Source organism: Phaenicophaeus curvirostris, chromosome 1 (assembly GCF_032191515.1).
Source record: "Phaenicophaeus curvirostris isolate KB17595 chromosome 1, BPBGC_Pcur_1.0, whole genome shotgun sequence".
NCBI classification, from domain to species: Eukaryota; Metazoa; Chordata; class Aves; order Cuculiformes; family Cuculidae; genus Phaenicophaeus; species Phaenicophaeus curvirostris.
The window spans coordinates 141,819,176-141,843,855 of record NC_091392.1 but is presented as its reverse complement, the minus strand read 5'-3'; the positions used below and the strand labels follow the sequence as shown (position 1 = coordinate 141,843,855).

Here is a 24,680-nt window from a genome sequence, read left to right as displayed (position 1 = left end):
TGTGCTAGGTCAGGTAACAGGCGTACATCTTTCAGGTTCACGCGATAAAGCCCGTTCTTTGTGTTGCATTCCCTGATTTCCTCCTGGAAGACATATCCCCAGCACCTCAGTGTTCAATGAGCTTTAAAGTAAGGTGGCTTTGCTCTGATGTTGCCCCCTACTCCAGGCACCATCCAGAGGGTCCTGCTCCACTATTTGAGTTTCTTTCTGCAGACTTCAGGAAAAAACACCTCAGCACTGTGACACCTCCCTACAGCCATGCACTGTGATACGTCCCCAAAAGGAGCTGTTTAAATAGCTGTTAAAAACAGACCCATCACCAGAACCTGGTTTTGATGGGAACTGTGGGTATTAGAGTCTGGCAGGTGCACAGAAGTTGTATTTTCAGCCTTCTTTTTTTCCTGAGAAATGAGTGTTAGGGACCTATTAAAGATATTTTTTAACAGTAAAAGAAACAGGTATATACTCATGTATATAGGTGAGTCCAGCTGAGCACTGGCTGTGGGCCCCTCTGAGAAGCACAAGCCACCCTGTGAAAACTGGAAGCCACTAGGGGACAGCAAGGGCTGTCACCAATCTGGTGAAGGGCCTGGAAAACAAGTGTTATGAGAAACGGCTGAGGGAACGGAGGTTGTTCAGCCTGCAGGAGGCTGACAGGAGACCTTATCACTGTCTAGAACTGCCTGAAATGAGGTTGCTGAGAAGTGGGTGTTGGTCTCTTCTCCCAAGTGATAGGTGAGAGGATGAGAAGGAATGGCCTAAAGTTGCACCAGGGGAGGTTCAGATTGGATATTAGAAAAAAAATCTCTCCTGAAAGAGTGGTGAAGCACTGGCACAGGCTGCCCAGGGCAGTCTCCTTCCCGGGAGGGCTTCAAAAAACACGTGTAGATATGGCACTTGGTGACTGGCACTTGGCCAGAAGGCCGACCGTATCCTGGGCTGCATCCAAAGAAGCGTGACCAGCAGGGCAAGGGAGGGGATTCTGCCCCTCTATTCCTCTCTTGGGAGACCTCATCTGGAGTATTGTGTCCACTTATGGAATCCTCAACATAAGAAGGATATGAAGCTGTTGGAACAGGTCCAGAGGAGGCTACAAAGATGATCTGAGGGCTGGTGCACCTCCCATAAAAGCACAGGCTGAATGAGTTGGTATTGTTCAGTCTGGAGAAGAGAAGGCTCTGAGGAGATCTTATAGTGACCTTCCAGTACCTGAAGGGGCTACAGGAAAGCTGGGGAGGGCCTTTTTACAAAGGCTTGTAGTGATAGGACTAGGGGCAATGGCTATAAACTGGAGAGGGGCAGATTTAGACTAGGCATAAGGAAGAATTTCTCCACTGTGAGAGCGGTGAGGCCCTGGCACAGGTTGCCCAGGGAAGCTGTGGCTGCCCCATCCCTGGAGGTGTCCAAGGCCAGGTTGGATGGGGCCTTGGGCAGCCTGGGCTGGTGGGAGGTGTCCCTGCCCACGGCAGGGGGGCTGGAACTGGATGGGCTTTAAGGTCCCTTTTTGGGTTGGGAAGTCTATGAGTCTACGGTTTCACAGGCACGGCGGTGTTGTGTTGGCGGCTGGGCTGGATTTTAAGAGGTCTTGCCCAACCTCAACCCCCGCCCCGCGGCAGGGACGTGCCGGGACGGTGACAGCCGCGGCGTCGCGGGGGCGGCCGCTCCCCCCGGGGCGGTGCATCCCGCCCTCCCTGCGTCCATCCATCATCCCCTCCCGCTCCTCCTCGGCCGCCGCGCGCCGGCCTCCGCCTCCCGCTCCATGGCGGAGGAAATGGAGGCGGCGGCGGGCTGCGAGCGGGGTGCGGGGCTGCAGCAGCCGCAGCGCCGCGGCCGCGCCGCCCCGTGAAGCCGCGGCGCCGGTAAGCTGGGAACGGGGATGGCCGGGAGCCGGGAGCCGGGGCGGGGCAGAGCCTGGAGGAGCCGCGGGGAGGCTGCGAGGCGGCGGGTCCTCGCCGGGTAGAGGGGGGAAGGTCGGTCGTAGAATCATAAGGTGGTTTGGGTTGGAAAGGACCTTAAAGATCGCCCAGTCCCACCCTCCCACCGCTATGGACAGGGACATCCCGCTGGATGAGGCTCCTCCAAGCCCCATCCAACCTCGGGCACCTCTAGGGATGGGGCAGCCACAGCCTCCCTGGGCAACCTGTGCCGGCGCCTCAGCCCCCCTCGCAGGGAAGCATTTCTCCTTAGTATCTAATCTAAACCTCCCTTCTTTCAGCCTAAAACCGTTGCCCCTCGTCCTGTACGTAGAAATACTATTTTTTTTTTCCTCCTTATATCCCGCTTCATCCTCCGGAACGCGAAAAGTTGCCGCCTGTTCATGCCGGCTCCCCGAGCCGGCGCATCCCTGCCGTGCCCAGCATCCCGGCGGGGACCCGCTGCTTCCATCCCTGCCTCGGGCAGCCAGCGGAGCCCCCCGGGGCGCTGCGATGCCGGGGGGAGCACAGAGATGCCGTCCCTAGCCCGGGCTGGGAGCCGGTGGCTGCCAGGCAGGACACGGAGGTGCCGGGGAAGGGCCTGGAGGCCGTGGAGCTGGCGCACGCCGAGGCTGCAGGGGCTGCGGCTCCCGTCCTTGGGTTTTCTTCCCTCGAACAGGTGAACTCTGCCTGCTCTGGGAGGACCCGGCTCTCCGGTGGGAGCAGAGCCGACAGGCCCGTTCCTGCTGTAGGAGTGGAGGAAAACCTTAGGGAAGAGCCAGCTTTCTGAAGTCATGGAAAAACATCATCGTTAAGGTTGGAAAAGACCTCTAAGATCATCCAGTCCAGCTGTCAGCCCAGCACCACCGTGCCTACTAAACCGTGTCCCAAAGTGCCACATCTACACATTTGCTTTCTTTTGTTATAATGTACCTTAGAATCATAGAAACATAGAATAACCAGGTTGGAAGAGACCCATTGGATCATCGAGTCCAACCGTTCAACATTATGACATTTAGCAGCACCACACAACTTACCAAAGGAGTATGTGATAGATTTTAGTCCATTTTTTTTAATAAGTGTAATAAATTGCCCAGATCTCTTAATTTTAATATAACACAAAGGAAGCTTTGATGAAAATGGATTAGACATCCCAGCTAGGCGTTGTTTGGCCTTTGTCACCAATTCCATTTTAAATTACATCGTTAGTCATGTGCTGTTGGGCAAGCAGTGGGTAGTTTGAGACTATGGGAGTTTTATTGTCATGTCTTTTGTCCTTTCAGCAGCCTTACCATAGTTAAAGGGGGCCTCCAGGAAAACTGGGAAAGAGCTCGTTATCAGGGAATGCAGTGATAGAATGAGGGGTAATGATTTTAAGCAGAAAGATGGGAGATTTAGATTGGATAGTAGGAAGGAATTCTTTACTTCGAGGGTGGTAAGGCCCAGGGAAGTCGTGGATTTTCCATCCCTGGAGGTGTTCAAGGCCAGATTGGATGGGGCTTTGAGAAACCTGGTCTAGTGGAAGGTCCCCTGGCCATGGCAGCAGGATTGGAACTGGATGATCTTGAAGGCCCCTTCCAACCCAAACCATTCTGTGACTGGATGGTGTGTGCAGAGACTGCACGCTGAGTTTTAATGATGTTTAAATATTCTACAATTTGTCCTGTTGTTTGTATGAAGGAGAGCAGTATTTCCCAAAGTATAAGTGGTTTGTTTTTCGGGTAACATGTTACTCACAAGCCATGGGTCAACACACTTTGTGTCCTGATCTTTGATTCATGTTTGTGTATGTGTTTGCAGTCTCAGTTTTGCTCATGCAAAACTGGCATCTGGCTAATCTGAGGGTTATGTGGTTATTTGTCTTTGGGGCAAGTGGCTCAGGGAGGGAAGGACAGGGCAATCGATGGAGAGGGGGTTTGGGGGGATCTTGTGAGTTGCAACAAGAGGGAGAAGGAACAACCTGAAAAATGCCAGTGTATTTCATAGTGAGAAAACGGACTAAACCTTCAACACCTTTCTTGCTTTTTTTGCCTGTAAAGAAGAAATGTTTTAGGCAAGAATAATTAAAGGACGCATTTGGAAGCTGAAAGAAACTATTAAAGAGAAAACCCAGAAGCTAGTACATGTATTCATTAGAAAATAATTAACAGGAAAGGTAGCCGAAATGCAGAAAGATCAGAGTTATAGCAGGAAGTGTAACTAACATGTGTGGAAATAATGAACATATTAAAGACAAAGCTAGAGAAAGGGAAACAGCATGAACACCTTTCAGAAACATTACTGGTCTTTGCATTTAAGTGAGCATAATATAATAATGATTCAGTTACTCCTGTGTATAATTTTGAACAGTCCTGCTTTTTGAGATAGGTAATAAGCTGCTGATATAGATGTAGTTTTGTTTAGGATGCTAGAACTGAGTAACAGGGCCAGCCATTGTAATTACATTATGACAAATCCTCTGACAAGACTTTTACATCAATGAGCATGGTTAGAGATTTGTTGTGCACAGAAAAAAAAGAGTAAACAAAACCACTAAATATTTTCCTCTCAGATTGTACATATTGAAAGGTAATAGTGGTGTTTGTTATGGATGTGACTGCAATTCTGTTCCCTTTCTGGTCTCTGATTCCAGTCCTTGAGTTAGTGTACTGCTCATAGGTGGTTTTGCCTGAAGTGTTGTTCTCCTGTGCCTAGAGCACAGGATGTGGCAGCAGAATCCTGTGTGTGCCAACTGCTTCTCAGGTCAGAGCACGAGGAAAACGCTTTTCTCATGTCTTTTATTATAACTTCTTAGAAATCCAATACATAAATTACATAAGGGCATATAGATCAATAATCCTTACTGAATGGTGTGCCTTCATCACCAGTATAAAAGTGAGCAGACTAGCAGGGATTTTATGAATGTCAGAGTCTATGTAGAAAAAATATGCTAGGTTAGACAGAAGGGTCTGGCCCAGACCATTCATTATATCTCTGGAAAGTACACAGCTGATGGATACAAAGAGGTTTTCTCCTGCAGTTTCTGTCTGCTGCCTTGAAGGCAGGTTCAATTGTTTTTTGCATGTTGAACGTTTCTCATTATTTTAACAGAACTACCCCAAAAATAAAACTATCATTGCTATGTTTTGTGTCCTATCATCAATTTTGCATTTTTCTCATCTGTGAGACTTGGAAAATTTTCCAAATTATTGTGATATCTGAAAGCAAAAGTTATACATTTCTGTGCTCTAAGTGGGAGATGGTGCATGTTGGAGCAGACTGAAAAATGAGGACCTTTGAGACCTGGTGGTTTCAGCATGACTCTTAGGGCAAGTTTTGAACAAGTGCAGTGGTAGGATGAGAATAACTTTTGAACTACTTAGCTGGAAAAAGGTCACTGCTTTAGAATTCAGGCAGTATTATGTGCCCTTTCTAGCCAACAGTTTTGATATTGAAGAATAATGTGTCTTGGACATTGCGTGCTCAGCTGGCGGTTAGGGAATTGCAGAAGAAAATGGGAGACGAAAAACATAATCTTCATGGAGGTCACAGCACCCGCAGTTGTCCAAAAGGCAGTTGATGCATCTTTTTGCCTAAATTCGGTGCTTTTAGGAGAAGTACTTGAAAAATAAATAAAAGAAGGAAAAAAAATAAAAAAAAGGACATTGGAGAAGCCAAACTGAAAAATACTGCACTGAGAAAATAAAAATAGGCCTCAACAGTGCCACTCAAGCTAAAAATTACAAGGGTTGGTTTTTTTTAATTGGAGATATGCTGTTCTTTTCCTCCTCTCACCCATTTCGCATACTTCCTTAGGTACCAAATCTGTTTTGAACTTTTTGTCTCGCTGCACAGGTTTTCAACATACCCTGAAGACATTTCACTTCTCTCAGCCACATGAACCCTTCCTGAAAACATTTGCATTGCTGGAAGGCAAAAACTAGTTGGAAAAGCGATTGGCACCTGTAGTTGTAGTACTGATATCACAGGTTGAAATGCTGAAGCAACATCAATGTCAGGCTCACTTCTGTTACTGAATCTTTGTGGGAATGAAAAAGGTGGAGTACTGGTCGACAACTGATGAACTTAATACAAAGTTTGTTTAGAAGTATGAACTAGCATGTTTTTGGCATCTAAGCTGGAAATAAGGCCATCTCTCTCATTCTGTGGCAATTCACTCAGGTTGCTGTATAGAAAGTGTGATCACAAACCATGGAGATATGATTCTCCTTGAAGTTGCACGTGTATACTTTTAGGACTGAATTTGATCCTAGTGCTAGTTACGTGGGTGATTTTGCTTTTTTTGTTCTTCCTGAGGCTGTGAGCACAAACCTCCCAGGATTGTTCAGAGGATCTCACTGCATGAGGTTTTTGTGTTGGATCCTCTTTGGTTTAGTGTTCTGAAGTTACGTTGTATATATCATCAAAAGTAAGCATTTGCTTATGTTTGAACTTCCCAGTGTCTGAGTTCAAGCCTTGGGGTATCTTTTACCTCTGCAGCAACAACTGACACAAGGGTGCTTTGTTTTTGCAGGATAAATATTCAAGCCTGAGGAGTCTCAGGTTTTGGTAGGAAGGTGGTGATGTTTGCTGTTAGATTTTTGTTGGATTTTTTTTTAAGTTACGGAAGCTTAAATTTTGCAGTAGAGTTTTCGCAGATATATACTCAGTGTCAGCCCCATTGCTTCCCTGGATGCACTGCCCTTCAGAAACTGGAAATTCAGCAAAAGATATACCTTAAAATTTAACATTTCTTTTAGTGGCTGGGGACTTAGATCTTTCTTTTGTAATTGGTTTCCTGATATTGCTTCTTGACTTTTAACCATAAAAATAATTTATTAGGATTACAGCTAAGAAGTGCTCAGAGCACTCCACCAAATGTAAAAACTGTGACACAGGACAGATACCACGTGTTTGTAATACTGTGCAGTATCATCATCCTCTCTCTGCTTGGATTCAGTCAGTACCTGTGCTTTCTTTGTGCATTAAATTTACAGTCTCAACAACTCTTCCTGTGCCCCTGGGGAAGCCTTATCTTTTAAGGCTTACCTGTGGGGATGCAGCTATAGGTAGGAGGCACTGCTGCAAGGAAACATTTTTTTTACTATTTGTGTAGCTACTGCATATCATGGTGGAATCTTGAAAGAAAAGAATCTTCCAGAACCCGTGGTTGATACTTTGCTGGCAATAAAAGATAAAAAGACATGTAAATACATTTTAATATTTTGTCAGGTTAAACTTACTGTTCTGGCTTGGGAGCTTCCAGCCTGTAATTCATGTACACTGGGCCTGATGAGTCCATGTTATGTGTTGTGAGCTGACTTAGCAACTAACTAAAAATGCTGTTAATGTTACAGCTTGGTTGATCTGTTGACTAGCTACCACTGAGAGGGGAGCTTCCCTCATTCTCCCTTCCTTTCCTACAATGAGCTGTCAAAGAAAGTTAAATTGAAAAAGAAACTACCTTTTAAAAAAATCGGGGGGAGAGCAGTGGGGATTGCTGGTTTGTCTCTCTGAGCAGTCAGACAGTCGGTGCTCCTTGCCAGCACAAGGAGGGGACTGGGAATGTGTACATGTGAGTGAAGGAAAAGTGAAGCCTCGTTTTGACAGCAGCTGGTAGTTACGTTGCCTCAGCCTTAACATTGGTAAAAAAAAAAAGCCAAGTGGACAAAAAGAAAGAAGTGATAAAACACAGTACTGCATTTTATGACACACATACATATTAGAGTTTTGTAATTTTGATTATGGAAAGTATTTTTCTAAAGCAGAACAAAAATAATTAATGTGTCAATCTTTCCTCTTTCAAACAGGAAGTAACAACTTTATATGGCTTATGTCTGACAACATGCACCACCAGTGGCTGCTGCTAGCTGCATGCTTTTGGGTGATATTCATGTTCATGGTTGCTAGCAAGTTCATCACATTGACTTTTAAAGACCCCGATGGTAAGTTCAACTTTAATGTTTGATGCAAACCAGAAAATTGAGTAGTACTTCACACAGATATTCTTTCTGGGCAAAGCAGTTCTTGGGATGTTACCAATTCTTCGGTAGGATTGAGAACAGAACATCTAAATTTCTAGAAGTGACAGTGCTGATATTCAGTTCCTGCTTTGCTTGGTAGAAGTCAGCAAACCAACATGTCTTTTTTTTGTGGTTAAGAACCGAGGGGATCTTACTTGGCAGGACTGTCATGTGAGGTCTGCTTTTTCAAATAGTCACGTGCAAAACAATGGAGCACAATTATCTGTTTAAAGACAAAGGAAATTCGCAAGGTATTAAAGAGTTAATGTCACATGATACTAGTCTATGTCCTCTTATGACTGCTTGTTCTGAGGCTGCAGTATTATGTAAAACTTGTGGAAAGTTTTGTTTCATTTGCAGTGCTCTTATCCTAGCAACCTCTGCCCTGCTTCTTGCATTCAGTTTTATCCTGTGCTGTTTGACTGACAAACAGCTTATAGGCTTCCGCTTGGCTTAAGTAACCCAGATGGTATTAAGCTGATGAGGAATTTAAGCCATTTGATGACACCGCACAGCATGTTACAGTTGTTTTTTTTTCTCTGCTGAGGAGCTACTGTGACAAAGCTGTCCCATGAAGAGTTTAGGGTGAAGGTGATGTCTATTAGGACTGTAAATCATGTTCTGTATTTCTGCGTCTTCCCAAGATATGCAACAAATTTTTAACTTTTGAAGCATTGATGTTACTACTGGCATTTGTCTCAAAGCCTTCATAGTGGGTAAATAAATTAGGTGTACCTTTTAAAATAGTATACCTCTGGGTGGAGATTTATTCAGGAAGCCTTGCAGATGAGAACTGTAGGCTACCTTAGCTTTCCTCAGTCCCAGCTATTTTTGAGCTCTAGTACATTGTAAATAAGCTAGTCTTATGTTAGGTAGCTAAATCTTCTACTATTTCGTTCCATGCCAACTCTTGTTTTCCATCTCAGGTCTATCAGAATTGTCGAGAGGATTAAAACATAATTTTAAAAACAATTACTATAGTACACCCTTTGCATTTACTTGCTTTTCATTATCTTGGCTTGCCAATTAGTCTCCCTTTTATTTCTATTTTTTTGTCTATGCTGAATATTCCTTTCCTTTTGAAAGTTCCCTGAGCAGAAGGTTGTATAATTTCTTAAGCTCCAGTCCTGCAAAGGCATGACTGTGGTTAAGTGTATGTATTTGTTGGATATAGCAGTGTTTGTACTGGGACTAGAGAAGGGAAGTCATTTGAATATACCAACAGAATTTTGGAGAAAGTCCAAACAGGATGGCCAATCCGGAGGAACTCTTCTAGACTTAATGTAAGTATGACTTGACAGAGAGTTTCCTTATTTGGATGTGTTTACTTAGCAGCTAGAACAAAACCAGCAGAGGCTCAATGAAACAATATTCTTTTGTTTAAGTCTTTTACTGATATCTTGGGTGCACGAGCAATAGTAACTTCCTAATGATAAGGAGCAAGTTTCTGTCCGTCATCTCTTGTAGCATCTGCAGACATGTTTTTACCCAGTGATAATGAAAGATACTTCAACTGCTCTTTCACTGGGTTAGATTACTTTGATTTTACAAAAGGACGCTGTGAAGTAAGTCTGTGCACAATGATATGTACTGTAGCTGATGGCTTACATTATGTGCAGTTTTAACCTGCTTTTCCATGCATGCCCTTCGTTAAAACCCAGTGTAGACAGAGTAGCGTACTCCCTTAAGAAAAGCCAGTAGGCAGTAGACAGATTTTTCTCAACCATAAACCAGTAAGCCACTCTGGGTGCAGATGAAGAAAGATTATTCAGAGAAGAAACTATATGAAGGGAAAAGTAGTCTAATGTGGATGGAAATAGATTTTACTGGAGAAATTGTGTTCTGTTTGCTTTGTGGTTAGGGAAAGGCTTCAAATATTTTTTATCTTTCTGCACCACGTAAAGTAAAGCTACAGCCTCGTGTTATTTTTCAGTTTTCCCATAGCATAGCAATTGCGAAAGGTGCAAAGCGTTCTTCCCTTACATACTTTATTTGGTCTCAACTATTAGCTGCCCATGTATCATTAAAAAAGGACAAGAATATCAGCAGAGTTTTCTCTTCCAATGAGGCAGTCGCTAAGAGGAAGAGGGGACTTTGTGTTTATTGCTGGTTAGAAGTCTTAGAGCACCAAAGAAATAAAAAGTGGTCCTTAATGACGCTTTCCTTCTTGTAAGGTCTAAAAGTATGCAACAGGAGAAACCTGACTACTAATATTAAGGAAGGGAGAAACCTGATAGGTTAAGTTTTTTATTTGGACATGCTTTGGGAAGTTTATTGAAAAATAAAAATCTCATACTGTCAAATCCATACAGTTACAGACAGTTGTCTACCAGTCATGATATTTGGATTTATGATTTCTATGTCTCTTTGCACACTTTGTTTTTAAAAGACCAGAATAAAAAATGATGGACATGTTTCTTCAATAACACTCAAGTGAATGGTATTCCAGAATTCCCGTAGAGTACATCCTATATAATACTCATAGTCTGTATCACATCTTGCCTAGTACCTTCCCATTTGGAAACAAATCCTAGGGTTTTGTAAGCTTATTAACGTAAGTGATGTTCGGTTGTGTTAGCTGGGAAGCAGAAATAGTCACCTTCTGCCACCTTCTGTAACACTCTTATCTCTCTTCCTTCTTTAGGCTATGGTGCCAAGCAAGAGCCATTGATACTGACAGCTGTGACAAAAGTGGAGGAGGTACATGTGCCAGAGGAAAAACGCTGGCCTGAAGAATTCCAGGTGCATACTGTTGAGATAAGGGTTACATGTGTTAAAGAGCAGGAGAAAATAAAAGATTCAATAAGGGCTTCCTGTTGTTAAAAGGAATTGCTTGACAGGAATTACTTATTCAGACTGTTCCATTTAGATAGAGCCAACAGAATTCATTTTAGCTTCACAAAGCTAGTTTGTTATGGTAACCTGCTGTCTTGTTTCATCTGAATGATTCAACTTAATGTGTTCCTTTTTCTAGGAGAAAATCATTACAGTACTCCTTTATCAAGTCAGGACAGTCATTTTTGCTAGCCTTTTTAATATAATGGCCCCAATTTGGGATTACTTGTATTCTGCCTTGCCATAGCCATCAGATTCATGGTTCTTAAGGGCAAGTCTGTGTTGTCTGTTTTTTTAGTTCTCTCCCCAATCTCCGATTCTTTTTATTAGTCTCCATTTCTTTTTCGTGTTTTGTGCTCTTTGTGCCTCACATCTCAGCATTTTTGCAAAGTAGAACATGAACACAATAGCATTCAATACCAGTTGATCCTTTAGGTGCAATAGTTCTATGCTTTCAGCAATAAAGCAGAACAAATACGATACTTGTTAATTTACAAGGAAACTCTGAAAATCCCTTATGCCAATGTAAATTTGAAACTAGTTGCTTGGCGGGCTAAGGCACATTTTTTGCATTGGTTACATAAGACATCTTACATTTAAAGTATTTTTGTGATGCAGCATTGAAGGTAGGCTTCTGTATAAATGTGACTTCTTCTTTCCCTTTGTGAAAAACCTGAAATTTAAGTTATCCTCAAAATACTTGGGAGAAACACTTTGTTCAGTGTAAGGCTGGCAGATCTGTGTAGCAAGTCTTAATATCTTACTTTACTTGTATGGAGGAGGGTAGTAAGGTGTCTGGGCCTAAAACTTCCGGGCCCTCTTGACTTCTCAGCAGCTTGAAATGCAGAACAATAGTATTAATCCTGCTTGCATGCAAAAGAAATTGTTTTGATGGATAAGCAATCTGTCAGGCTGTTCAGATTACATTCTGACCAGGAGATATTGGGAAAAAAATAACAAACAGAAAAAGCAGAATGTGTGTTTTTTTTCTTTAGGGAGGATTGGGACAAAAAGCAAAATCATTCCTTTTTTGATATGTAGCTTGAACACTGTATGTAAGAAATGGAGAATCGCACAGTGCTTTGAGTTGGAAGGGACATTTGAAGATCATTTAGCTCAACACCCCTGTCACGGGCAGGGACAATTTCCACTAGATCATGTTGCTCAAAAGCCCATCCAACCTGGCTTTGAACACTTCCAGGGATGGGACAACCACAACTTTTCTGGGCAGCCTGCTCAGTGCCTCACCACGCTCATCATAAAAATAGTCCTTCCTTATATCTAATCTAAACCTACCCTCTTTTGAGTTTAAACCCATTACCCTTTATTATGTCACTACAGGCCCTGGTAGAAAGTCTCTCTCCGTCTTCCTTATAAATCCCCTGTAAGTAGTGAAAGGCTGCTGTAAGGTTTCCCCAGAGCCCTCTTCTCCAGGCTGAACAAGCCCAACTCTCTCAGCCTGTCTTTGTAGGAGAAGTGTTCCAGCAGTCTGACCGTTTTCGTGGCCCTTCTGTGGACTATTGTGGATAGGAATTTACGAAACTTTGGTTTATCAACAATTTAGATTTTATTAAGGTAAGATTGCAAGATTCCTATTAACACTTAATTATTAATTGATTAGCAAAGTAATTAAAGATGATTCAATGTATGTGAGATAATCAAATTGATCAGTGACTTAATCAGATTTTAAAAAAAATGTTTCACTCCTATTTATTTCACGCGGTATAGAGACGAGGTAGAGTTGTGTGTACATACAAAGATATGTCAATATTTAAGTGTAAGAGAAGTACAGGTCGTGACAGAGCAAAAGAGAAGGAGAGAGAGGAAGAGAGACCAGTCTAAAAATTTCCCTCTTGAGTTTTGGTGAGAATACTCACATTCAATGCACTAGCATTCCTGAAAGGCGATGATCAGCTCTCAAGGGGAGATGACTTCCCCTAAGGTCTTTTAATTTACTTTGTTAGCAAATGAGATCATGAATTACATCTGAAAGGTGAAGAAGGCTGTGTTCCACTGGATCAGGTAATAGCCCAAATAAGGAAAAGAAGGTGTTTTTCCAAGTGCATCAAAATGGTTGTGCGAAGCAACACAGAATGGTCTGTGTGACCTGTGGGATGGGAAGAAATCCCACCACCACATGGACCTGCTCCAACAAGTCCATTCTTTCTTCTGCTGAGGACTGCAGAGCTGAATGCAGTGCTTTAGCTGAGATTTCACCAGAGTTGAGTAGAAGGGCAGAATCACCACCCTTGACCTGCTGGTCATGCTTCTTGTTATGCAGCCTAGGCTATGATTGGTTTTCTGGACTGTGAGCGCACATTGCTGACACATACCCAATTTTTTATTCATCAGTGTGGTGATGTCCAGTTGTTCATCAAGTCCTGCTCTGCAGGAATGGTCTCGATCAGTACACCCCCTAGTCTATATTGATACAGGGGATTGCTAATTACATAAATAAATAAGTGGAAGATTTGCCAGTAGAAATTTAAAATCTTGTCACCTGTTGATCAGACAAGCTCCTTTTTCCTTTTTCACCACTAATTGTGAGGCAGAAGTGGTTGTGGTTGTTGTTTTAGTCTCAGAAGAATGAGATGCATCAAACAGCTTATCCATTTTTGGAGAGAAGAATCCTGCCTGCTTCTCTCATTTGCAACAGTAAGTGCTGATTAAGTGCACTTAATTTTTTTGCAGCTTGGATAAGTGGACACACTGAATGCCTACAGGTGCTAGGAAACAACACAGACCTTTTATCATATATTCTTCTTTCCTAGTCAGGTGGACCATCATCCTTAAGCCACATCTTCTCAGAGGTTAAAACTTAATTTCCATTGAAATTCCTGTCCCAGCTTCTCAGAAGCCTTCTTACTTGCTGTTGAAGCTTTGTGGGAGTTCCAGTATTTTGTTAAGGCATGTTGTATCTGCACAGATAAGACCTTGCTGCTCTGCAGCAGACTTAATTGTTTTATAGAAAAGCTTTTACTACTGTGTAGTACTATGCAATGACCTAAGAGTCGAACCAATGTGTACAGCAGCAGCACAGGAAGGAAACTGGGAGCTACTCCTTTAGTTAATGCATGGTGATGTTTTAATCGTGGATCTTGGAATCATTACAATGCACAGTTTGGGGATTTTTGTGCTCTAGAATTTGATCTGAAAACTAAATTCTTACACTTATTTTTTTCTTTCCACTCTCCTTTTCATAAAGCCAACTGGAAAAGCTTTCTCCGGAAATCAGATCCGCCAGCCCCTGGTTCATATGGAAAGACTTGAGCTTCTCAGGAATGTCTGCAGAGACACTGCGCTGAGAAATCTCTCTCACACAGCAGTTTCCAAATTCGTCTTGGACCGCATATTTGTGTGTGACAAGCACAAGATCCTGTTTTGTCAGACGCCAAAAGTGGGCAACACTCAATGGAAAAAAGTCTTGATCGTCTTAAATGGTATCTGCTCAGCTGTGGGTGTGTGGGTTTCTTTGAGGAGGAGGAAAGAGCAGAATTGGTCCAACTGGGACAACACAAAAATTGATTCTTTCTGCTTTTCTGTACACTGATACTTAATTTCAGCTTTTCGTTTTTCACAGTTTCCTCTAGTCTTTTCAAAACCTCTCTTTTAAAGAAAATAAGCCTGTTCTTTCTGTGAAAATAGATGTTATTGCTTGGCTTAGAAGTGATCTGAGTCATGAAAAAGTAACCATGCATCTACAATGCGAACACTTCCCTGTCAATATGTAGCCTGCCATCCTTTTCTAGTAGTCTGGTATGCCAATAAAAACAACTCATTGCCTCAGGGTTTTCTGCTGTACCACTTCCTGTAGACATAAACTTAACTTGGTCATATTTAACAACTTTGTTTGACATGAGACCTACTTGCTTGTCAGCACGCTAGGGCCGTGAATTTGCTACTTACAGTCAGGTCAGTTGAGGTCTTTCTCTGGTTTTTAAGGTGGCATACCTCACCGAGATGTGGGCAAAACCTGAACATCGTAAACCCAGCTTTCTTATTACTAGCACCCTGTGAACAGCCCGTTCTGCACTCCTGGTGTAATGTTTCCTCTTCCTTGTGTGAGCAAGTTTGCACACCCAGGAGGAGAGAGTCAGAAATTGGCAAAAGATTTGTCCCCTTCATCAAAACTTTGGTAGCAAGGAGCGTGTCTTTAAAAACTTAATATTAGTTTCAGCTTTGATATATGGATGGGTGCTGAAAATCTATCAAATATATGCACCTGCAGAGGTATGAGCATGTGTCTTAAATACATATGAAAGCTACACTCTGAGAAAGTACTAAATATGAAGCTATATGAGTGCATCAGAAGTACCTACTCTTACCAGAATTTAACAGTGATAATATGCAAAGAATAGCTCAGGGCGGTTGTGGATGTATTGGCTGCGTTGAGTGGAGGATAACTCGTGCCTTGCGAGCAGGGACCCTTTCACGTTGAGTTTCCTGTTTCTGATATATTGGATAGTGATAGAAAATAGGTTCTGTTTAAACATTCTGCCTTGAGTTGCCAGCGTATTAGTATCTGCTGATGAAGCCTGCTGCTGCAGTTGACTTAAGCTTCTCCTCAGTTTCAGCAGGCAGGACTGATAATTGAGGTGGAATACTTCATATTCAAATCCTTAAATGGTATTTGGAGGCTCAGAATGGAGAAACACAGCTGTAGCATGGTGGGGGAGCTAACTCTGCTACTGTTTGTACTCAATCTCTGCTCTGGATGATTGCAAGGTTTCGGTTTCTGAGGCTGTCTCATCTGATATCTGTTGTCCACATGTAATTTCAGCCAGAGTCCCAAAGTATATAATGAGAAAACAGAAATTAGTAAAATATATATAAAAAAAAATTAGGAAATGGAGAAGCTGAGTGGTGTAGATTATTCACGGCAGTTCTGGAACAGAGAAGGCTGTAGGGGCTTTCACCTAAAGAGCTTGTTTGGCATCCCCCTGTGCCTGTTGCAGGCTGGTACCCTGAAATGATTCTTGTGTGTGAAGGCTTACTCTTAAAGCCCAATGGGCACACATGAGATATTTCCCAAGGTCATAAAACCTTCTAGGATCAGCATCTTAAAATAAATACATCAGAATTTAGCGCCATTAGTTTTCTTGTCAGCTTATATGCTTGTAGAAGTTACTACCTGGAGGCTTTCGATGGTTAATTTTAGTGCTTTTTAATCTGGGTAGTATTGTATGGGTGGAATTCTTGTTTCAGCGCAGCATAGTCATTAAAAGAACTTCATGGATCCTGACAGCAAAGTGCTTTTGTGTTGAAGCAGTTCCAAAAGCAGCCCACAGCATTTATTTTTTGTTGGTGGTAGAAACTCAGCCAGAAAGCTGGTTCCTTTTTTGGAATTAATCCTCAAAGATCTTCCCCCATTTGTATGTGTGTGCAGAAGGGAAGAGAATGGGAACACTGAGGTGGGCAGTTACAGGCTTAGCCATAATTGCTGATGAAGTCTGCATAATGTACTTTTCTGTGAGTTTTGAGGCCTTTTGGTCTTGGACTTTGATGTCTTATACCCTGAAGAATTTTAACAGTTTTCAGCTTTGCAGTAAGAACCTCTTGTCATTTAACAGTTTTAAACATAGTAACCATAAGTGCTAAAAATATGAAAAAGAGAAAACAAAAAGCTGTCAGCCAAAGGCACACATGCTTGCTTGTGCTCACTTTTTTTTCCCCTTCAGAGATTTACTCTCTCTCTCTCTTTGATTTGTCTAGGAGCTTTTTCTTCCATAGAAGAGATCCCAGAAAATATAGTACATGACCACGAGAAGAATGGCCTTCCACGCTTGTCCTCCTTCAGTGACTCTGAAATCAAAAAACGGTAAGAAGTGGCTTCCCAGGGGCACGGGAGGGCTTTGGAGTTAGTGTGGTTATGGGTAATCAAAAGTACAGTTGAAGTCTACACCTGGAACTGAGGACACTGGAGTTTCTACTCCACCACTTGTGTTATGGCAGTGTTCTGTTACTCTCACAGATGTTGCTGTGACTACCTTGCCACTGACTTTAAAGGAGAACACCAGTGTAATTGATTAGGTAATATAGTTAGGTAAGTTAGGTAATAGTTAGGTAAGCCAACCAACTCCCTTTGGATATAGGGTTTCTGTAGTTCAGTGGTGTTACACAGTTGACCTTCAGAGGGAAGGTTTAGTTGAAAGGTCCACGCTGATGCCTTGTGCAGAAATCTTACTGCCTACGCTTCAGATTGTAATTGCAGGCAGGTTTACTTACTGGGATTGAACTGGATAGGTTTAAAACATTAGTGGTTCTCAACCTGAGAGTATTGTCCATTCAGCTGAACCACTTTGTTTTGCTGTTTGGCTGCTTCTGGTTCTTCTTAGAGCAGAAAAAAATACTTCTCTGCAGCAGAACCTTCTAAATTCTAACAAGTGGTCTTGAGTGCTATGCAAGATAACCAGGTGATCGGGCCCCGTCAACACGGGTTTGTGAAAGGCAAGTCCTGCCAAACTAACCTGATTGCCTTCTATGACAAGGCAACCCGCTCACCAGATGAGGGAAAGGCTGTGGATGTGGTCTTCCTGGACTTCAGTAAAGCCTTTGACACAGTTTCTCACAGCATTCTGCTTCGGAAACTGTCAGCCTCTGGCCTGGACAGGCGCACACTCTCCTGGGTGGAAAACTGGTTGGATGGCCGGGCCCAGAGAGTGGTGGGAAATGGTGTGAAATCCAGCTGGAGGCCAGTGACAAGTGGGGTTCCCCAGGGCTCAGTGCTGGGTCCAGCCCTGTTCAATGTCTTTATCAATGACCTGGATGAAGGCATCGAGTGCACCCTTAGCAAATTTGTGGATGACACTAAGCTGGGTGGAAGTGTGGATCTGCTGGAGGGCAGGGAGACTCTGCAAAGGGATCTGAACAGGCTGGACCGCTGGGCAGAGTCCAATGGGATGAGGTTTAACAAGGCCAAATGCTGGGTCCTGCACTTGGGGCGCAACAACCCTGTGCAGTGCTACAGACTAGGTGCGACTGCACCTCGAATGCTGTGTTCAGTTCTGGGCCCCTCACCACAAGAAGGATGTTGCAGCTCTGGAGTGAGTCCAGAGAAGAGCGGCAATGGTGGTGAAGGTTCTGGAGCACAAGTCTTAGGAGGAGCGGCTGAGGGAACTGGGGTTGTTTAGCCTGGAGAAGAGGAGGCTGTGGGCAGACCTTATTGCTCTCTACAGCTCCCTGAAAGGAGGTTGTAGCGAGGTGAATGCTGGTCTCTTCTCCCAGGTGACAGGTGATAGGACAAGGGGGAATGGCCTCAGGTTGTGACAGGGAAGGTTCAGGCTGGACATTGGGAAGAATTTTTTCATGGAAAGGGTCGTTGGGTACTGGCAGAGGCTGCCCAGGGAAGTGGTTGAGTCCCCATCCCTGGAGGTATTTAAAAGACAGGTAGATGAGGTGCCTAGGGATATAGTTTAGTGGCAGATAGGATTGGTTGGACTCGATGATCCAAGACGTCTTTTCCAACCTGGTTACTATGATTCTATGAAATTACTTTGGCTGAATTTTTACTGTGTCTGCTCTCATCACTATGAGAGCCCATGCCATATATAATCCCTGGAAGGAATGGCAGCATGGAGAGAACAGGACATAAGATGACAGCAGACACTTGTAAGCGTGCGCTTTCATGCTTTTTCTGTTAAGCTATTCTGAAGAGTCAGCCCCTTACACAAGTGGTGTCAGCTAGAAGTAGAGCTCAGTCCAAGGTTTGTTGTGTTCAGCAGCAGAAATACATTTATCACAGCTATGCATGTGGAAATGGAGTCACTTGATTGTGCTGATGGTGTGCAAGAGAGAAAATACTATCACTGTGTTCTTGAGAATGAGGGTCTGTTCTCCCTCTGTCTGAACAGCCCTGCATAGAAAGTAGTTGTTCACCGGGAGATGAGCCATAGCTGGGGTATTTGAAGTCGAATGCCATTATGACTTGGGTTGTTGCAGTCAGCCCACCACAGAAGTTGTGCTGGAGATGCATTACATAGGTTTGGTTAGGAATTTTGAAATAAAATATCAGAGTTTAGGTGTAGAGGGATGGATCATAGAATCATAGAATAACCAGGTTGGAAGAGACCCACTGGATCATCGAGTCCAACCATTCCTATCAAACACTAAACCATGCCCCGTAGCACCTCGTCCACCCGTGCCTTAAACACCTCCGTGGAAGGTGAATCAACCACCTCCCTGGGTAGCCTGTTCCAGTGTTGTGGATCTATTGATCTAGTTTGCTGGCCTCTACCCCTTCCTGGTTAGGAGTAAGTCAGGAGAACCTAAAGACTGATCCAGGTTACTGCTGAGGCTGGAAAGAGTCCATCCACTTATTTCAGTGAGGACTGGGCTCTAAATCTCCTTTCTCAGATATTTACTGAAATAAACTTTTTCAGTTTACTCCTCCTCCAGATCTTCTCTGACTACAGAGTGTTATAGCTCAGTGGTATCGCAACAAAACGAGAAATTCTGTTGAATACTGTGGTCTCAAGAAAATATGTTCTCGGACATTATTGAAAGTGTAACAAAACATAAAATAAATACCAGATATTTTTTGTTCACTCAAGCAGTGATTTTTCTACCTACATGCCAGGGAAAAATGCAGTCCTCTATAGTTTTAACTGCACTAAGCCACTTTTTTTCCATGTCTTTGTGTATTTTGCTTCTTGAGCTTAATCACTTGACATTAAAAATATCTTCAATTCAGAGCTTTCAGCATCTTTTCAGCATCTTTCATCTCCTGTTTATGTGGATTGAGATAAACTGAGCTCCTGCAGTTTGAATAAAATATGAGAACTAGGATGAAGTATTTCCACTTTGTACTGTACACAAAACCTGTCAATAAAAAGACAGAAATTGTATTTCTAGTCCTATTAATTGTAATATTGATAAGTTATGCAAGTGGTTTAAGATTCATATTGCTGTGTCTGTGGTCAGTTTATGTACATTTTTTAAGTCTTTGCTAAGCACTTTCCCTAATTATTTAATTTCTTATTTTTTCCTTCTTCTGTTTAGACTGAATTTGTACTTCAAGTTTTTTATTGTTAGAGATCCATTTGAAAGACTTATTTCTGCATTTAAAGACAAGTTTGTGCACAATCCTCGGTTTGAACCTTGGTACCGGCATGAAATTGCTCCTGGCATCATTCGTAAATATAGAAAGAATCGTACAGAGACCAAAGGGCTGCAGTTTGAGGATTTTGTGCGCTATTTGGGTGACCCTAACCACCGATGGCTGGATGTTCAGTTTGGTGACCACATCATTCATTGGGTAACATATGTGGAACTCTGTGCTCCCTGTGAAATTGCATATAGTGTGATCGGACACCATGAAACCCTGGAGGACGATGCGCCATATATCTTGAAAGCAGCCGGCATAGACCATCTGGTATCATACCCCACGATTCCACCGGGCATAACAGTGTACAACAAGACAAAAGTAGAGCGGTATTTTTCAGGAATTAGCAAGAGAGACATAAGACGCCTCTACGCACGGTTTGAAGGCGATTTTAAACTATTTGGTTATCGGGAGCCAGATTTCTTGCTTAACTGACACCTACGGTAAACTCTAAATAAGTGTCTCATGGATTAATCTAAACCTGCGTGAATACCAGCTGCAACACTGACAGAGCCGAGAATGACCATTTGTTTTCTAGCTTTTTGATGTTGCTCCATTTTTCAGTGAAATATTTGTCATATGAACAAGTAGGGGCTTATAGTTGTTGTTTACTGACCATGTTTTCAATATGTGACATTGCAACCTCTTAAGAATGAAGTCTCTGTTATGTGAAGTATGGAATACCACTTCTTCCCTTTTCTCTCCCAGAAAAAAGAGGGTGAATGAATGAGCTATGATCTTCCCCTCCCTCTTCCAGACAGAATGCCATTTTTAAAATTTTGTCAAGTAGTCCTAAAGATGGCCGTTTTTCTGTAGGTTAAGCCTGACATATGGGTGAAGTTGTTTGATTCGTGCTCATAAGAAAGGCATGTAGTCTCTTATGAGCTTTGAAAGTGTGAGGCCAGTACTGGACTAAAAGTTTATCAAATGCTCGACAAGTAAAATCATCTAGGTTGTGTCATGTGGCTGCTATAATAACAGTAATGCTCATCTAATCCCATTTCTGTTTGTCACAAAGTAAACCTAATTAGGCAGAAGCTTTAGATGTGTTGAAAAAATGGACTGGTTCCAAAGCCCAGTTGTCTTTGTTTTTTTGTCAGGTGTTTGCTGTACTCACTACTGGTCTGTTGAGCCTCATAATTCTACTTTTGATTTTCAAACTACTATTCAACTCCTGGCTATGTAAATTATCTGAGAACACCAGATGCAAATGGAACATGGAAGAAATTAGGAAACTCCTAGGGAAACTTTAAGGAAAATTAACTTAAAATAAAGTATTACTTGTATTTGTGAGAGCACTTATAGGAGTCATGAGATACTCTCTGAATATCGCACAAGTTAACTTGTTTTGTCTTCTAACAGTTAAGATTAATAAAGAAGCCACAAAACCAGAATGTCATATAAAAGCTGCTAAAATTACTTGGAGTAATGAGTTACCTTTTTCTTCTATCCAACCTTGCTCAATGTTCAGTACCTCAGTGAACAGAAAACTTACCCTCCTCTGAAAATTCATCTGCCTGCTACTAAAGGAGACAGGATGAATCCCTCATTTGTCCAGTAACTCACTGCCATGGTGTCCCTACTCAGTTGGGTATGAGTTGGGGGTGAGTTGGCAACTTGCTGGGAGTGTGCATGTCACTTAAATTTGTGTGCCTATTTCATGCATTAAAAAAAAGAAAACCAGAACTGAATGGATGCAGCCATCATATTTGCCTGTGCTTGCATTGTATCTCATAAAGCGCAGTCTCTTGTTTCAGTTCACCAGCAATAAAAATCAGTGTGCTGCCTTCCACCTCGCATCCCACAGGACATGGGAGAGATAGACCACGTATCTGAAATACAGGAATTGCTCTGTGATAGTGAGCATGTGAACTGTATTTTTTAAATCTTAGTCCCAAAAGATTGATTTTCAGACCAGCATAGTGTTGCTGCCTGGATATGCTAATGATGGCCAGTGCTATGGAATCTGCTCTTAAATCCAGCCGCAGTATGTTTTTGATAGCTTCCTGTATCAACACAAGGAAGCATCTTGCACTTCTGAGAAAGGAAAGCTGTGCCAAGCTGACGTGCTGCTACCCACAAAAAAGGAAGCCCTGTTGTAGCTGGAAGTGATTTCAGAGAGATCTTAACAGACTAATTGAAATAAGGGAGAATCATTAACTGGGCATCGTTAGCAAGAGAATGGTCCAAGACGGCAAGGCTGGAAGGTGGGATTTTTTAATTTTCTTTTTTTTAAGCAACAATTACAGTGCCCTAATTTGTTAGTTCTTAACCAATGATAAAAAGATGTTAACAGCTCCATTTTTTTCTGTGGTTTTCTTAATAAGGGAACTTAATAAAATGTATTGTTAAATGCATTGTGGAGCTAATGAGCTGATTGATTACCTCTCTGCCAATTTAAAATGTAACAATGTGAATAATGTGTAGTGAATTCTGGCCTTAAAGTTTAATTCTAATAAAGTAGAATTGTTTTCATTGAAAGCATAAGCTACTGATCACACAGAATGCCAATGTATCTGTTTCTGCTTTTCTTGATAAATTGCTTACTGTATTGATTGCTTAAAAGTTGCCAGGTGGAAAGTCCTACATAAATATTAAGTAATAATATCTCTTTTTCTAATAGCTTTCTCTGCATTGAATTCTCTTGGGCATCTGAACAGAGCTATGGACTGACATAGGCAAAGGTGTGTACAGCTTTCCCAGCTCCATGCTCCCACACTTTTCAGGCTGAGATGGGAGCACAATTCAAACACAAATATTCTCCTTTCAGTGATATCCTGCTGAGCTATATTTTCTTTGTAGAAATGTCATTTTTTTCCTCATATGACTGAAGTAATGATAGCCCAATTTTGTCATGACTCTTGCAGAAACTCAGATGCCATGAAAGCCCTTGGCAAGGTATGGTAGAATTGTCCTTGTGTTGGCCCAGTGCAGGTAGGGTAGCCAGAGGAGGTTCTTGCCATGCAGGTTACAATGAATTAAATGCTAGTGGTTTGGTTTAGTTTAATTCCACTTCATGTGAGGTTTACGAATTTAGTCCCAGTGGCATGCATGAGTGTAATTTTGCTGTTAGGGTGTTGTTAGCATGCCACTTTCAAACTGCTGGTGATGTTTATGTCATATTTTGGGAACTGCTGACTCTGATTGTTACTTCTCTTTTCTAATTGTTGTTATAGCTTCAGAAAACAAAATTGCATCCTTACATCGTGCATATCTGTTTCTTTTTTCTCTCCTCGGCAGCTTTTGAATGCTTTGGCCCATTTTAACCACGTTTTACAGAGGGAAGTTAAGCTCTTAGGGACAGCGAGTTGCAGTTATCTTCTTGAAAGCAGGAGAGGAAGTGTTCTTTGTACATCACAGAGTCTGTGCTGTGTGCTAGCTTTAGGGAAAGTATGGGCAGGAACCTGAGTTTTACTGCTCTGCTCATCGCAGAGCTCCTTGTTTGTCATGGACTTCCCTATTGCTCCAAGTTTGGCCTCTGCTCTTGGCTAAGAAAGACAAAAAAACATGAATTAAAATGTGTTCCATGGGTTTTCTTTTCTTTCTCATGGTGAAAGTGGATCCAAAATTTACTTGCTTGTGAACCAGCTTGAGGGGAATGCCAGTCCCCTTTTCTTTCAACTTCAGCATATATAGTGTAAAGTCACTAGTTTGCTTTCTGATCACATGCCGTGAAGAGATTTTTCTGTAGTTAGAATAAATGTGCTATTTTTTATTTTGGGAACTGTTACTTAAAAGAAGTAGCAATTCAAAAGTGGCCTGAAAGTACGTATTTTGCACAGATAAGCATGTTGTTTTCCTATTCATCCTTAGATGCTGCTCTGTTTGTACTGAGAGGAACAGCCCCTTGCTGCTACCGCTTGTCTCTGTCCTCAGATCAAGGAAGCCATGAGACAGCTCTGGCTTTTGTGTAACACTACTTTTTCCTTGAGGTGTTAATAACTTTGTTGGCTGGGAAAGCCACCTTTGATCTTGTCTGTGCTTCAGAAAGTTTTCTGAGAAAAGAGTGATTATATAGGGATTGCTGAAGCTTACGTTCTCAGATGAAAAAAGGATGTCTCATCAGTGTATCTGCCTACGTCTGATATCCCTTAATTGACAGAGTGAGGGTGAATGATCATTCTGCTTAATGGCCTTATCATGATTTAGACTAAGCCCCCATCCTCCTATTACAGCAATGTGAAGGTGCCTGGAAGGAAGTGTAAATTCAGCATGTGCTTATTTTAAATGAGGGTGTAAAGGAAACTGGACACCAGAGTTGGGCACTGAAGATTTACGTTGGCTAATGGTTTGTTACGTGTCATTTGCAGAGGCTGGTGCAGTTTCTTTGTGGGCTGCGCTTGAGAGGATTTATGTAAGGTAGAAAGAGGCTTGTGGGTGGTGGAAAATTCCCTTTCAGCCTAAGTTAGCTGTGCATGTTCCTGGTCTGCTGTTGCGGGGAAGGTTTTAGAAGGAAATGATCCTATTAGCAGCAAAGCCTGCAGTGCTCGGGCTGGAGGAGGAGATCAGCTCACACTGATGTGTGCAGCTGACTTTGGTGTTGCCTTTTAATGCAGTTGTGTGAAGCTGAGCTGTCGCCTTGCTTTCCTGCGTGTGGCAGCAGCCCGGGGTGCCTCATCTGGTTGCCACCAGAGCAATTTCAAAAGACCTGCAGCCCATGCAGTCAGAGACATTTCCCTTAAGAAGCAAACAGCATTAGGCCTGCAGCCGTGTAATTTGTGGCAACAGGCACAGAAATGGTACCGCTCAGGGCTAGCTACTCTAAAATCATCCCTTTCCCTTTTAGTCCTGGCAGGAATGAAAGGGAAAAGATGTGTGTTTACTTTGAGT

At 42.5% G+C, this 24,680-nt stretch overlaps 2 protein-coding genes across 4 annotated transcripts in view; one reads left to right on the top strand and one right to left on the bottom strand.

Moving 5' to 3' along the window:
* The window catches only part of RPL31 (ribosomal protein L31), a 492,543-nt gene that overhangs the window by 296,345 nt on the left and 171,518 nt on the right, over positions 1-24,680 (bottom strand). The window lies entirely within an intron of this gene.
* On the top strand, positions 1,852-23,120 carry CHST10 (carbohydrate sulfotransferase 10). Its single transcript, XM_069876585.1, has 6 exons — positions 1,852-1,859; positions 7,703-7,837; positions 10,560-10,657; positions 13,956-14,190; positions 16,463-16,568; positions 19,748-23,120. The coding sequence occupies exons 2-6, from the start codon at positions 7,726-7,728 to the stop codon at positions 20,283-20,285; spliced, it is 1,089 nt and encodes a 362-aa protein (XP_069732686.1). The 5' UTR covers positions 1,852-1,859; positions 7,703-7,725; the 3' UTR covers positions 20,286-23,120.